The following is a 15,121-nucleotide window of genomic DNA, read 5'->3' on the forward strand; positions in this document are numbered from 1 at the left end:
TACTTTGTCTATCATTAGAGTATGTTAGAAAAAGCTCTGAACTAGGAAAGTGCAAGTGAGACTGATAACAGTCTTCAAGAAAAAGGACCTTCAGACTCTAACACAGCCTTAACACTAATTCAGCTTTGCCATGCTTTTATGCTTGATGCATTTTGATAAAGGTGGACAGTGAAGCAGCAGAGCATGGAATTGATAATTAGAAATGATGATGATTTGGGACAAACATAACCTCTTTGCTATCTTAATGTTCAAACACTTACCTTCCCCTACATTGATCCCAACCAAAATTAATAGTCCATCAATAACCACAATGCAAATCTGAGGTTCATTTTTTTCTTGTAACCAGACACATCAATTATTTTAAGACATATTTGTAAACCATGTACAAAGAGTAGGTTCAACCTGGAGTCCTCCTTTGGCAGCATTATGGCAACCAGCACCTTGATATGATTTTCAAGTATTTATATAATAATCTTGCTTTCACTTCAGATAAATAACCCTGCTTTGACACAGAGTATTAGCATTTACAGACTGAAAATGCAAGGTAAGTTCCAGTACTTGAGAGGGATCATACCATGATTTAGAACACTTTCACCAATAACATGAAGCACAGTTCCCTTATGGGGGGCAAGAATATTTACTTGTTCACCTGATCATGGAAATTATTGCACAGCATGGTCACAGGCAGACTGAGGAGAATTTGAAGTGCAACTCTACAGATTAGCTTCCTTTTTTTTTTTTTTTAAAAAAAAAGGGCCTACCATGATTTGTAAACATTTTTAGAGCTAATTATCAGAAGCCATGTGTTAATTACACCCTTCATTTACAATTGTACATTCTTTTTCCTATATAGCAATAATTTTTCCCAGTTCCTCACTAATTTGGATTTGTACATGCCCTTTACTCAACAACAGGTTTGCCTAGAGCTGATTTGGAGGGATGGCTGATTGCAAATTGGGGAGGGGGAAAACTGTATCCTGCTGCACACATACAGCACAGAATAAGCACAAGCTCCAAGCTTTACATAAATACTCACCAGCCTTCGTATCATTATCCCAATCCCACGCTTCTAATATTAATGTGAACGATCTCTGAAAAAAAACCAAGACACCAATTAGACAGTAATAAAAAACTGTTATAACCAAACTGATTTGAAATAAGCAGATTTTACTGCTACAAGAAAGCCAACCGGAAGCAGTTGAAAATTTCATTTCTCTGTTGTCGTGTGAAAGCCCTTGAAGGCATCTTCTCAAAAGCATGAAATATAACAGCATTAAAAATTGTGGGACAAGCCATGCTAACAGTAAAACAAAAACATTCCACACACACACATTGAGGACTGAATTATTATTACTCTCCTCCCACTGCATCTAATTCTCAGCTTTGCTTAGCCACAGAAATCCTTTTCAGAAGCAGTCCTAAAAGCTTTAAATGAAATGAGGTTCTGAACCTTGGGAAACAGCTGGGATATCTAAGACTTAAACAAATGAACCACCTCCCCTAGGAAGGAATGAGAGCCATCCTTTAGGGAGCACATGAAAGAAAAGTCTATACCAGATCTGTTTTACAGAAAAACATATTTAAAGAAGAAACAGTTCACCCTGCATCTATCAAAAATTTAGACTTCTGACTCATGGAAGGCTAGCATGAAAAATAGACCTACAAAACACACAGCAGAAACAATTATTACAGTAAGCACACCTGGTACTGTACTTTCCCCTGAGGAGAGAAAAAAACCCATGATTTCAGACAGTTTTAAAACTATTTAGAAAAAAACCATGAAGGCTTTACTTCACTAAACCAAGGCTGCAGGCATTTCACTTGGTTTATGATCAAATATGTAGGACAGATGTTGATATTCAAATACTGAACTTATATAGAAAAAAGTTACCTTATGCATACAGGTAATTCTTAACTGTTTTGAGTTTAACAAGAATAGCTGTCCAACCATTTCAGCTTTGATAGCTTCCAACTGCTACAAGCAACATTGAGATCTTCACATACATTCAAAATCAAGGAAAAACCATCAAGAAGAGAAAAGAGTTATTGCACCACTATCCTAAAACGCTCCTATAGACATCTTCATGCAGAGCCAAGCCCTAATGTGTGCACAATTCACAGCTTAATGATCTATAAATTCACATGGATATGGGGACATTCAGCCAAGAAATTGCAAGGACCTTCTTTGGAAGAGAATTACATAAGAACTCAGCCACCTTTCACACAATCGTCAGGACTATTTTACTGTTACATCAAGAGATGTGTGTTTTTATTTTGAGATGGCTCCTATGTGCTGTATACACCCCTCAACTCCACACCAAGGAGGGTTAATCATAACATTGAAACCTCCCCATTTTAGAACAGCAGCAACAATAAGATCAGTGCAGCACCCCAAGCAGAAGGGCTGTTTGAGGTCTTCCTTGACTACAGGAGAGTTTGTTCTACCCAGAAATGCACTTGAGTGCTTATTTTCCTATTGCTCAGTTACATTAACATACAAACCACAACTCAGCCTTTGAAACTTTGTACTGTATTCTCAGCTTCAGACATATCCTAGGGAAAATGATTTTACACTACTGAAACAGAAACAGGTTTAGTGGTGACTATTTAGATTGGACTCAAGAAAGGAAGGGAAAAGGGAGCTCAGCAGTGACCATACTGGACCGAAGCATACTTGAGGTTGTACAGCCCTTGGGAATGGACAGCTGAGAGAGATCAGCTGAGAAAGCAAAGGCCTCTGCCTCTGAGGTGTGACAGCACAGCTCACAACTCCACCCAATTTTTGAAGACAAATATTAGTGGAGCATTTTAGTAGCTTCCCCCTCCCACTCCCTGCACTCCCCCACCCCCAGCCTCAGCACTTAGGGAAGCAGGATAGGATTCTACTGTACTCTGAAAACACTACCTGCAACCCCTCTTCCTAACTGCTACCTCACCCATACATTCAGTAGTTGAGAAAATAAGTTCTATATAGTACTGCCCTACTGGCAACTGCATGTCTCCTTATTTTGCATCAAAATTATGAACTAATCTAGGCAGAACTCTGCAAATCAGTGAAAGGTCCAAAGTTATCCACATCTTCCACTTTTAACTACTTACCTTCTAACATATCCCTTAGTTTTCCTGTGTTCCATTGATTTCTACTAGAAGTATAGACCAGTGCTCAAGTGCTTCCAGATGCTCATTTACTTATCTTATGTAAGTGCTGGTCCTTCCTATTGCAAATTGGCTGTTGCACCTGACTGCCCATAAAAGTCAGAAAAAAAACTGAGCTAGACTTGCAGTCTTAGGAAACAGACCAGTCACCTATGCTTTCCCGTAACACCATTTGAAAGCAGATTTGTATCCTTGCCCAGGATGCTAAGGAATTTCCGTGGGTAAAGAGAGTTCCATGCAACACACTGTTCCAGCATGATCATGCTGGACAGTGTCAATGGGGATGCTCTACTCATTTTAAGATGCTTAAAACAAGAAATCCCACAGCTCTGGGGGTAAATCTCATGGTCTAAGTTGGCATAGTCTCTGGAGCAGAAAATATTGCTTTACAATCTTATAAAAACTTAATAGTATATTATTGTAGGAACCCAGAGTGCCGAGAATATTTCTCTCCCTGTTTTTAAGCGTGCTTACCCGCCTGAACAACACTGTTTTAACCTCCAACCTTGGAAAAAATTACCAATGATCAGACAGGAACTAGAAAATACAGTGGTGTGAATTAGGTGGTAGACTACTCTAAGATTGTCACAGGGTGAAAAATGTAGAGGTTTTGGGCTTCTCTTTGTAGTAAATAGATAAGAGTAAAAAATATCAAAATGGAGGATTGTTGTTCTCTAAACCTTCTTCTCCTTCTTCTACTACTCCATGTTCTGCACTAAAAGTAGTTTGGAAAGAGAATTCCACAGTTCCTGCCCGTGTTACTGAATAATTGGTAGGAAAGGGAAAATAATATACATTTATAGTAACTATTGGTTAAATTATCTTTAAAAGACTGTGTAAATCTTGGTAATTAGAGACTTCACTCCTGCTTTCTGTGCTCTATGCTGTACCTGGGTCACGCTAGTGGCTCTGTTCCTCTGATAAGGCTTAATAAACAACTATCAAGCAGCATTGAAACTCAAGGAAAAGTCTCGGTTTATCTCTGAAACTCCTTGCAAGGACTTCTAGAAAATTCTCTCCCATCAGGAGGGACTTTATTTATGGAACGGTTCAGTGTCACATTATGAGCAACCATGACTCTGGTGCAGAGCTGCTCCTCCAAAATTTGGAGGAGCCCACACAGCTCGTGCTGCCTCCTCGTGGCTTTGCAAGCTCCAGGTCTGGTCTCCAGCGTTTGCTTTTACCATCCTCCCACTGGTCACCACCAAGAACCACAACCCACCCACAACAGGTTTAAAGAACCTACACAGCAAAGACAAGACACAGACTTTTAAATCCTTTCACTTCCCTGCGTCTACTGCTATGGCACTTGGCTGTTGACACATGAAGAAGCACTTGGAGGGTAACCTTTTAGAAAGGCTTGCAGTCACACTTGCAGGAGATTAGAGATGTTAATCAAATGGCATTACACAGTATTGATAGACAAATGTGTATTTACTGGACCATCAATATCATCTGTGACAGATCTCAGTTGTGCAACTTCCTGGTCTCTACTGAGTTACACGGCCACCCTTCAAATACCCCAACAGACACAGCAAGAATGCAACCATAAAACTGATTTTTATGGCTATTTTACCCCTAAAAAAGGTACCAACCCAGCTTGTCACCCTTCCTCATCTCCAGCTGGTCAATAACTTCAAAGAGGAATTCCTCCCTGTGGTAGTGCAATGCATCATCATCCTACTACAGCTATACACCTCAACAGAGAAAACTGGTTCTTAACCCACTCGTTCAAAAAAAACCAGTTTTGCCCACTACCACATGCATCAAGTCTTGCACTAGATCTGCTTACGTTTCTTTGAATTTTGCACTTCACTTTAAAACGACAGCTGAAAACTTACAAAAAAAGCATCTGTGTTACTAAATATGTTCATAGTATGCTGCATTGAGAGCTTCCCAGTTATGGCTCAGTTATCAGAAACACATTTTACTACCAAAATGATTTATTAGTGGAAATTTTAACATCCATATGGCTCACCCTGAGAGTAACCTTACCCAATAACCAGAGTAAGAACTAAACTTCAATAACACTAATGGATATAAATTTTTAAGGATATTTTGAGCTTTGTAATGGCCATACTTATTTTATGAAAGCATCTGCACTCCTCTACAGAAAGCCTAACACAGACTACCCAGGACATACTAACACCAACTGAGAGTAACTCATCTATAGCAGAGACATTGACAGCAGACATCTTTCTTAAACTGTGCTTACAGAAAACAGCAACAGAACCTGCATTAATTCAGCTCTTGTCCAGAACCTAAGGACTACCCATACAGTAAATCTTTAACCCCTCACATCATCCAGCAGTGTCTTGGCTCTTTGATGTATCTTTAATACTAACAGACTCACTTAAAAGTTATTTAAGAACATGTTCCCCACAGAGACTGTTGATACGTGTTCAAGTTCATGCATAAATCTAACAAAAAACGCTACACAAGTATCCTAAGAATGCCCCAAAATCTTGAGCCTTATGCAGAATACACACACCACCACACCTGCTTCTTTAACCTGCACACAACTCTTGCTGCAGGCTGATAGAACAGCAGGACATGCATATTCCAGTCTGTTCTGATACATAAAGCTGTGTGAAGTAGAATCTATTGTTCATTTCAACCAATACTAGCAAAATATTTAGAAAATATTTTTAAAGTGACCACGGCACACATTGGAGGGGGAGGTGATGGGGGTGAGCACCAGTACTGAAAAGAGACTTGATTCTACTGATTTTGGTGTCTAGGTTTATCTTCTGGAAAGAATTAAACACACGAACAACAGGATTTGTGCTCATCAAGCCAGAACTCAGAAGATGTTAAAGGCTACAAGTCAGAAGAGTATCAGCACACTTCTGCAGAAGAGCACAGCTTATGCAAGAGCCACTTCGTAGGAGTTAACTAAACAGATATGCCAAGTAGCTTGGAAAGATACAAATTAAGTCTGTTTATCCTGGTGATGCTGCCTCAGTTGTGTTTTTTTCCTCAGGACTGGTGTTGACACAAGCAACTTCAAAGCATTATTCCACTGTTTACACTAAACAAAACACTCCCCATACTATCCCAGCGACCTCCTTTCTGGGGAGGGGGGAAACAAGACCTGTAATATTGGTTTGGCACTGTCTTTTCATGACCTATTACTATTACCTTGATATCTGCAAATCAACATTCAAGAGGTAGGGTTTGTTTTTTTTTTTTTGGCAAACCAGTCATGTCAGACTTTTCATCCCAAGAAAGATGAACAATCTGATGACAACACTTTCAGTCAGGTATAGAACTTAGATTCTCCAACCAACAGTCTGAAAAATGCAAAAGGTGAAGGTTGAGCTGAAATCAATACTTGAAGTTTTCTCCATCAATAACATTCTGTGGTGACTTTTATGTTAACAGACAAAAAATTATTAATTTCACATGAATAAAAGGACTGAGTGGATTTTCTACAGGGAAAAATGTTTTAAGAATCAGCTATGAAGTATTAAAAAAGTGTGGCTCCTAAACAAATCCCAAGCCCATCTTATCTTCCTGTTCCACAGTCACACAGTAAATGCAGGGTCTCATCACCAGGAAATACTGTTTCTTTTCAAACCTCAATCAAGCACAGGCAACATTTGTACTCAAACATTTCAACTGTCCGAACACTGGATAGCATATCACTAGTCTCACTGCAGGTTAATTTCTGCAACTTCTGGAACAAGCCACCACCAATATTTTTTGCAGCCAAGTCCACTAAGTCTTGATCAGCACAGTCAAGTCTCATACTTGCTTTCCTAAGGAACTTTGAGTCAAGTGAGGCAAGCTCAGGTCTGGGGACTTGCCCCCCCTTTTTTTGTTTCAGCACCTCTCCCCTCCCCCAGGCAGCCTGCTTGCCATGGAAAAAGCTGACTTCAAGGCAAGCATATTCCATTTCCTTCCCCAGGAACTCTGCAGTGAGTTCATACAACTTCCTCATGAATAACCCAGAGGTGGAAAGTGAATAAGGAAGAAATGAAGAAAGATTCTGAGAAGATCCAGGACTCATTGTCAATACAGACTTAAGCACAGAGTCTGAAGGTTTATCTTTTAGAAACAGACATTATAAAGTCATAATAGGGACCTTTACTGAAGGAATAAATCATCCCCATTTGGGGGGAACATGGGGGTTTGGGGACAGGGTAAGGGGCTTTTTTTGAAACTTGAAGGATATTTCAGCCACTTGCATGCAAGAAGCTTGTCTGCTGAATTCAGAGACCATCCACCATGCAAATCATAAAGATGCCCATCCTCCAAATCCTCATTTTTCATTTAAGGAGCAAGCATAGTGAGTCCTAAACAAAAGCCTTCCCTTTGTAAACCAGGACCAAACAATCCCATTTTGCTAGGGGTGGAAGGCTGGGTTGGAGTCCTGCAAACATCAGCAGCAGACAGCAGAAAGCAGTTGAGCAAGCTGAAGCTTTCTCTTTGAGAGCAATTACTGCAGTTATACTCCTCTTGGCCCAGTCACAAAAGCAGGATGATGTTTACAAACTCTGGAGCCCTAGTGTTGTGTGAGGGGAACTCTTTATGAATTAGCCCCACCTGACGATCTTTAGGAAGTCTGCAAAACCAGGGAGGGGTGAGAGGGGCTATTTTTTGCCATGGTTAACAGACAACAGGCTGGTATCTCCACCTACATGAGTCTTAACACTCATTCCACTCCTCCACCAAACTAAGCAAAACCTAAGCTGGAGAGGTGTGTATGTGTGTGCATATGGGGGTGGCAGAGGGAAATCTAGACTATTAAGATCATTTCATTGCAAAAAGAGCACAAATAAAAACAACAGGTGAATAAGAGTCAGTCCTGGAGTTAGTATATCAAATTTAACACCCAGGTAGAGACTCACTTCAGGCAAAGAAAATTACCCAGCAACTAGGTGGAAGAATCCTACCAACCAGCTGCATGCATCTGAAAGATAAAACAGCTTGAAGAAGGAACTCAAAGGGGTATCACAACACCTATTTGGCAGTGCCTAGTGTTCTATGAAATGGGAGCAGTATGCTTCACTCCAAGGTGATAAAACTACCAGGATCCTGACCTACCTTACCAGAGAATACATTTGTACTAAGATCTTCAGGTAAGAGTTTGAAGATAATCTGATCCTCCTGCGATGGCAGAATGCAGCAGGAGTTTCTCAGTGTGAAAGGGTCTTTATATATCATGGAACAGCAAACATTTCAGCTGTGGAGTTCTTAAAATCATCTCAAGTCACACACTAGCTTTAGCTAATGCCTATAGAAACAGTGACCCATTTTCACAAAAGGCCTAAATGCCTTGACAGACTAGAGCTCCTCAAGGCAGGACGTTAATAGAGTCACCTCAGACCACATAAAAGCAAAGTGAGAGCCCTCTGGAGATCCATCTATATATGAGAAGCTAAACCATGGGAATAAAGACTCCACAAGCCTCTTGTAACTTAGCACCCCTAGACAGACACTCAAAAGCAAATCTCAGCCAAGTCAACCTTGTGACAAATGGCAAGTCAGAGATGAGGCATTTGGTTCAGCACTGGCCCTGACCTCTGATAGCACCTGTCAGCCAGCTGCTGCACCAGGGCAGCAGCATCCCTGAGGAAAAAGGAAACAGGCACCCCAGTAACAGTTTTCACAGCACCAGGAGCAAGCCATTAGCTTCTCATTTAGAAAACCTGCAGGAGATGTGACCGAGCAGCAGTCAGGTGAGGATTTCATCCGAAGAAGAGCTCATCTGCTGGCTGCTCTCAGCTCCTAGAAGAGCCCCTCCCCATTCTAAAGCAGTGCCTTTCACCATTACACACATAGCAGTAATGCTAGTCCAAGGGAGCAGAAGTAATGCTCGCCTCTGCTTTTTATAGCTGTCTGCTATTCATCCCCACCCTATCCATCCCCCTTCCCCTGATTCCAGCATGTACACATCTCTGCTGTGTTAACAGAGATTAAGTTCCAACCATGAAGTCCGAGCTGCCAACTGTGGCCACTTAAATTTGAGCAAACACCATAGGATTGACTTCCAAATAATCTGTTTTCCATATACTTTCAGAACCAAGCAAAAAAAGCATCAGTGAAAATTCAGCTACTCAGGACTCCCATGATAACTTGCCTTTCTTGAGATTTTTCCAGCAAGAATATCAATGTTTAATACCAATCCATGCTATAAGTTGTCAGTTTTCTTGAAATACTTCTATTTTACTGCAAATGCCTTCTGTTTATGCCATTTCTATGCAGATCCTCTGTGACACAAGTCTCAACAAAAGTATTGGCTTATAGAACTAATCAGTACATCAAGGAGGAAAGAGATTATTTTTTTTCCAACTGAATAAGTTTAATACTTATGAAAAAATAATCAATTTCATCCTAGATGAATAACCAGTAACCTTATTGTTGTTACTAGAACAATGACATTATAGATGGTCTTTTAACAACTTCTTATTCTTTTCTCTTTCCATGGTATCTTTCAGAATTCTTTGTACCAACTGTCATAATAAGGATTACAGTGTTGCAAATCTCATTTTAACTTCCAACCTTGTTGAATGTAAACTAATTTTCATAGAGCACTTAATAACCCTGGGTTAATGACACCTGTGACCTTGTTCTTCTGTGCAAATCTGTGTTGATGAGTAAGGTTTCACTAAATACATCTTTTGACTTGCCAGTTCCATAACCAACTACTCCTTCAATCCACCTAAGCCATCTAGCTTTTCCTAGCTAAGCGAGTTCCCTTCACAAACTCAACACAAGTTCTTTGATCACAGTAAGAGATCTGCCTCCCACTCTCACCCATGTCTTGACTACTTAATATTCAGAAGTCTGTTGTAAAGAGCACCCTGGATAGGAAAAGCAGTTAAAGAAAAACAAAAATCTTCCAGGAGGCGGGCTGCAGAAATCAAAGGTCCACGGAAATGCAAGAAGGAAGAACAAAGAATCAAGTTATTTCCATCAGAGAAATGAAAAAGTTGGCCAAAACTCCTCAGTCTGGAAAAGACACAACAGGAGTGTGTGACAGAAGCCTAAATGCTTCAAAAAGCCCTGGGGATGGGTCAGGAGTAGATAATCTGTTTCCATGGTCTTGGCAAGAACTAAAAGGTAAGAAAATAAGCTAACAGGAGTCACAGCCAGGAGAAATGAGAGAAGACTGCATTTTAGGCAGAACGCTACACAGGTGGCCCCAGGGAAAAGTGGTTTTAAGAGTTTTGTGGGTCCAGAGGCAAACTGGCACAAATACTTCAGAGAGACTATTTCTGGAGGCTCCCAGGCTGAAGACAAAGCTAGGGACAATGACAAGCAGTTTTCTATATTCTTGCCATTAACCTCCAGTGAACATTTGTTCACATTCCCTGAACTCCAGTTCCAGCACAGGTGTGGTTCTGAAGCAGGTATTTCACTTTTTCTGATGGCTGACATTAAAACAACAAAGTGCTAGAATAAATAACACAATTACACTATGGAATCTTGCACACCTGCCTGAGTCATTACCATCTATCCCACAAATACGAACATTGTGACCAAGGAGTGTCTGAGGAAGAAAAGGAAGCCAGGAGAAACAAAGCAGTTCTAAATCAGATTTATAATTATATCTCCTCTTTGAAAACCATGACAGAAGAAGACATAATTGAAAAATCTAATCAAGATTCTCCTTTCTGCAATACTGAAGAGTCGCATGAAATAGGACAAATGCAGAAATCACCAACCCATGCATTCTATTCAGTCAGGTACCTGTTGCCATAAATGCAACAAATGCTGTTCAGATAAAGGCAAGCTGAGCTAAAGCTACTAACTGGGAGATCTTATTATTTAGAATAAAGGTTTAGAGGACCGTAGACTTCTGAAACTTCCCCTGAGGAAAAGTTAATCCAGACAGTCTTTTAATAGTGATTAAGTCAGGTGACACAAAGCAGAACATACTGTCATTCAAAGCAAGACAACAGAAATGCTCAAATACAGCAAGCACTTATTTCACTAGAGGAAGATTGACAAGTGTCAAGTGAAATACAAAGCTTAATGATTTCACAGCAATTTTTCACACAAAAATTCATCAGCACATTTGTGACAAAAATCCTGGTTTAACTATAAGAAAACCAGTACTTGTTTTGGGAAGACTGGTAAACCAAGATTTACACAGGAAAATAACTGAAATAATTTCACAATTCATCTGTAAACTTTAGCTGTTCTATTTACACTAGCCAAAACCAACCCCTACTGGCTTCTATGGGGCACAGAAGAAGGCTGGTGCTATTCCTAATTAACCTTCCTCCACTAAGAAAGCGATTCTGCACCGTCTACATGTGTCACTGAGCCAAGTGTCACACCAGCCAGACATGTCATTGCATGCCAGCTGAAGAGCAAGCAAGAAATTAAAATCTGGGCCTCTCAGCCACTCAGGAACCAGTCTAAGGAACAAAACAGCTTTCAAAACATCATCTTTGCTCTCCAGGGAGAATTAGGGGAGGAACAGAATAGGAAAGGCAAAGATTAGGTTAGCATGACTGGCACAGAAGCTGTGAAGACAAGAGCATCTGTGACAGTCTGAAAATAACAGCTAAAAAAACGTTAGAACTTAAAAGCTGAAAGGCAATAAAAAGCAAAAACCAGTCACAGACTTGCTGTTGCTTGAACCACCCAAAATGCAGCACTACTCTCCATAAAACACATCTTGAAATAATGTAAGGAATCCTCATCATTACACAAGATCCCAGACACAAACTACTGGAAGAATCAGTCTCTTCAGAGCAAACCAGGTTAATTATCTAGATTTCCAAAAGATGCTTCTAGATACTCTACATGGATCCCTAGAGTACTCCTGATAAGTGGAAACAGCAGATATATCCTTTTAGCCATTTGGGTCTGCCTCAATATCTGTGTGCCTGACAGTTGCCACAGGCTCAGCCCAGGCCTCAGATGATACAGATTCAGAATTTGAGCAGAGATCAAAATCCTTAGTGACCTCAGGAAGCACATTTTAGACCAAAATAAACAGGAGTAGAGAAGCAGGAATTAAGACATCACAGGCCTTCTGGAGCCATACCTATATAGAGGTAAACCTACTGCTGGTAATCTTTCTCATTTGTACTTTTTCACACTCTCCAGTAAGGAAAAAAATGCCTTTAAAGTTTTGGTCAGTATGCACGTAAGACCTTCTCCTGCAGGTCTCTAACAAGTCATGGGAAAAGACTTGCAGAAACTCAATACCATTTGACAACTCTGTGAAACTGCTTTTCTTCCAGGTAAAGGAAGCCCAGCTCACCATTCCTATTCCAATCTGCAACAAAGAACATGGCAGAAGAATCTTGGAGATGATCCTCAGATCTGCTGGGCAGAGGCCTGACATCCCATAAAAAGCTTGAGGCATGTGGCCTCAAAAAAGGACAGCTTGTCTCAGCAGCCTGAGCACAGCAATGCTCTGTTCATACATTACTGTGTACTACTGTATTACTGTGTATTACTCTATTCATACATTACCACTGTGAAAGAAAAACTGACACCATAAAGAAGGATGACATGTACACAAAGTAAAATCCACCTGAAAACAGTCGTAAACCACCCTGCTCATCACTTTGCTTTGTTTCAAGTAGCTGGTCAGAGTTAATGGTGAGCACAGAATACAAAAGGGCTACAGAAGAACCATTAGTCATCCTTCCTACAGGCACAGCTCCCCTCTGCTAATTTACCCAAGCTATCTACATACACTAAACTTTTATGTACTCTGATTAAAAGTTAACAAATATTTGGGTATCCTTTGATATGGCTGTTACTGTGCCTGTCCCAGTGAGGTTTCTCAAAAGCATATTGAAATATAAAATAGGATCAGCAAGCTTTCCTTCTACACCTTAGAAGAAATTAGATAGTAGAGAAGCCAGCCAATTACCAACACTATTTTAAGTATAACAGCTACCATCCAAAGCAATAGGATTTGGTATGGAACACTACAACCATACAAAAGGAAGAGAAAACCTCCTAGTAGTCTACCTGATAATTGCCAAACAGCTATCAGTTTGTATTCTCACTCTCAAACAGGAGAGCCTAGTTAACATCCCCCAGTTACATTTCCCTTTTTGAGAGTTCTAGAGCAAAAGCAGCAGAAAGGAAAATGAAATTAACCCCATGTGCAATCCTGAAAATGCGCTTGAACCTTAAATAACAGCCTTCCATCCTATTCAGGGAGAACACAAGGTGTTGATTTTTGAGATTAGAAATCGATATTGAATCAGAAATTACATACTAGGAAACAGAGTAGCAATTCCAGTAGATGTTTCTTTGCTAGTATCCAGTTTTAGTGGACCAAATAAGTCAGAATCCACTGTTTTAGACAGAGGATCATAGGATTAAGTGTCAACAGACATTTTGCCTGATCATTTCATTAAAGGGAATAAACCAGCTACATCTTCAGATACTTTCATGACTTCACAGTTAATAAGCTCCAGTCCTCTCCCCCACAGCTGGAGCTGGCAGTAAGAGTATCCAGAGAACCACCCAGTTAATCCAATAGCAAAGAACAGAAGAAAATATTGATGAAATTAGAGAATAGAGAGAAAAGACGTTTAGATAGACATGTACAAGTACAGTACCAGGCAGACAGTTGTGGACCATCTGAACATCACTCTGTTAGATTTAAGTGGAAGCTCTCAGCCTTGCTACCACCTTTGAACTGTTTTAGACAAACTTGATATTAACCAAGTATCCATGTCTTACTCTTTTCCTAAAGTTTTGGAAGAAGTCCAAGATAAATTAAGCCCATTATACACACACTTTCTTGTTGCATTAATGAAAGTGTAGCTAGATTGTCTCTTTTGAAGTGTATGTAACAACCATGAAGACCCATTAACGGTTAGTGCAAGGCTTGTTTTATGATAATATTTAGAATTCAAAGATGGACTAGTAATTAATACTGCTCTTCCCCTCCCCTCTGCACTCCATGTGGCATGGATATTAGTGTCCTCTGGGCACTTGGAGCCATGCATCATTATAATTTCAACTTGAAGTCAAGAGGGAATTAAACTAACTATGTAATAACATACTTTAATTATTGTTCTGAACACAGAACACCTGCATGCACTCTTTTGTATTGGAAATATGCATACTAAGAAGTTAAGCAAATTTATAAAAAACCAGATATGCCTCCAAGTTCTATGTATGCAAAGTCCCCAGGAATAGGGAATAGTGTTTTAATCTTAAACCCTTTAAATAATGTTAGTTGTTGATAGCACTGCAATCTTTCCCTTTGTTTTTGAAAAGGCAAAGGCCCACAAAACCAATTCCAGCTAATGAGTCCTAGATGTCTTGCCTTAGGAAGGGGAGAGGCCCACACTCAACCACTGCTCCTAAGGGAGCAGAGATTGTGGCAATGTTTTTCTAAGCCCTCTTCAATTCCCTCATCAGTCCTACCCAACTGAGTCACCCCTAGAGCTCCTTGGGCAGCAGCAGCCACAGCTGAAAGGGGACATGAAGCCAAGACTCCACTGGCCCACAGTGATGGCAGCAGCTGACAGATTGAACCCTCATGCAGCTCTAAACAAGATCCATCATTTTCCTCCCATGGCTTTGGTTCTGAGCACAGGCATCACCACGGGCCTTTTCAACATTAAGAAACACAAATGTTTCTATTTTATTGCTACATGAGTCACACAACAGTTTCAGTCAATCTGAACTTCGCATTTCCACAAGAGACTTCTCAAACAGAATGTAAACCTGTTCATGGCTAGTAACAGAAGTGTCATTAATCCAAAAGAAAGGGATAACACACCTAAACTGTCCTTCATTTCAGCCCCAAGCGAAACACCAGCTCAGTTTTCAAATTCTGCACATGCTAAAGAGGTTGACAGGGAAGCAAACAGAAATAAAACACCTTATTTTAGTTCTCTGTAAATTTACAGGAATCAGTTGAACAGAAAAATAAGAGTCCCTACTCTAAGAGTAAGTGCAAGTTCTTTCATGTAGATCAACACATGCAAGGAACTTGAATAAAGGATTAAACAGGGATTATGCA

At 40.1% G+C, this 15,121-nt stretch overlaps 1 protein-coding gene across 1 annotated transcript in view; it reads right to left on the bottom strand.

Moving 5' to 3' along the window:
• Window positions 1-15,121, bottom strand: part of JAG2 (jagged canonical Notch ligand 2) — a gene marked incomplete at its 5' end in the record, with an annotated part of 70,004 nt that overhangs the window by 42,272 nt on the left and 12,611 nt on the right. Inside the window, one exon of the mRNA XM_082284177.1 lies at window positions 1,037-1,091. Coding sequence (XP_082140303.1) covers window positions 1,037-1,091 — 55 coding nt within the window. The remainder of the gene's footprint in view (window positions 1-1,036; window positions 1,092-15,121) is intronic.

The sequence above is a fragment of the Coloeus monedula genome (genome assembly GCF_965178545.1).
Source record: "Coloeus monedula genome assembly, chromosome: 6".
Lineage (NCBI taxonomy): Eukaryota > Metazoa > Chordata > Aves > Passeriformes > Corvidae > Coloeus > Coloeus monedula.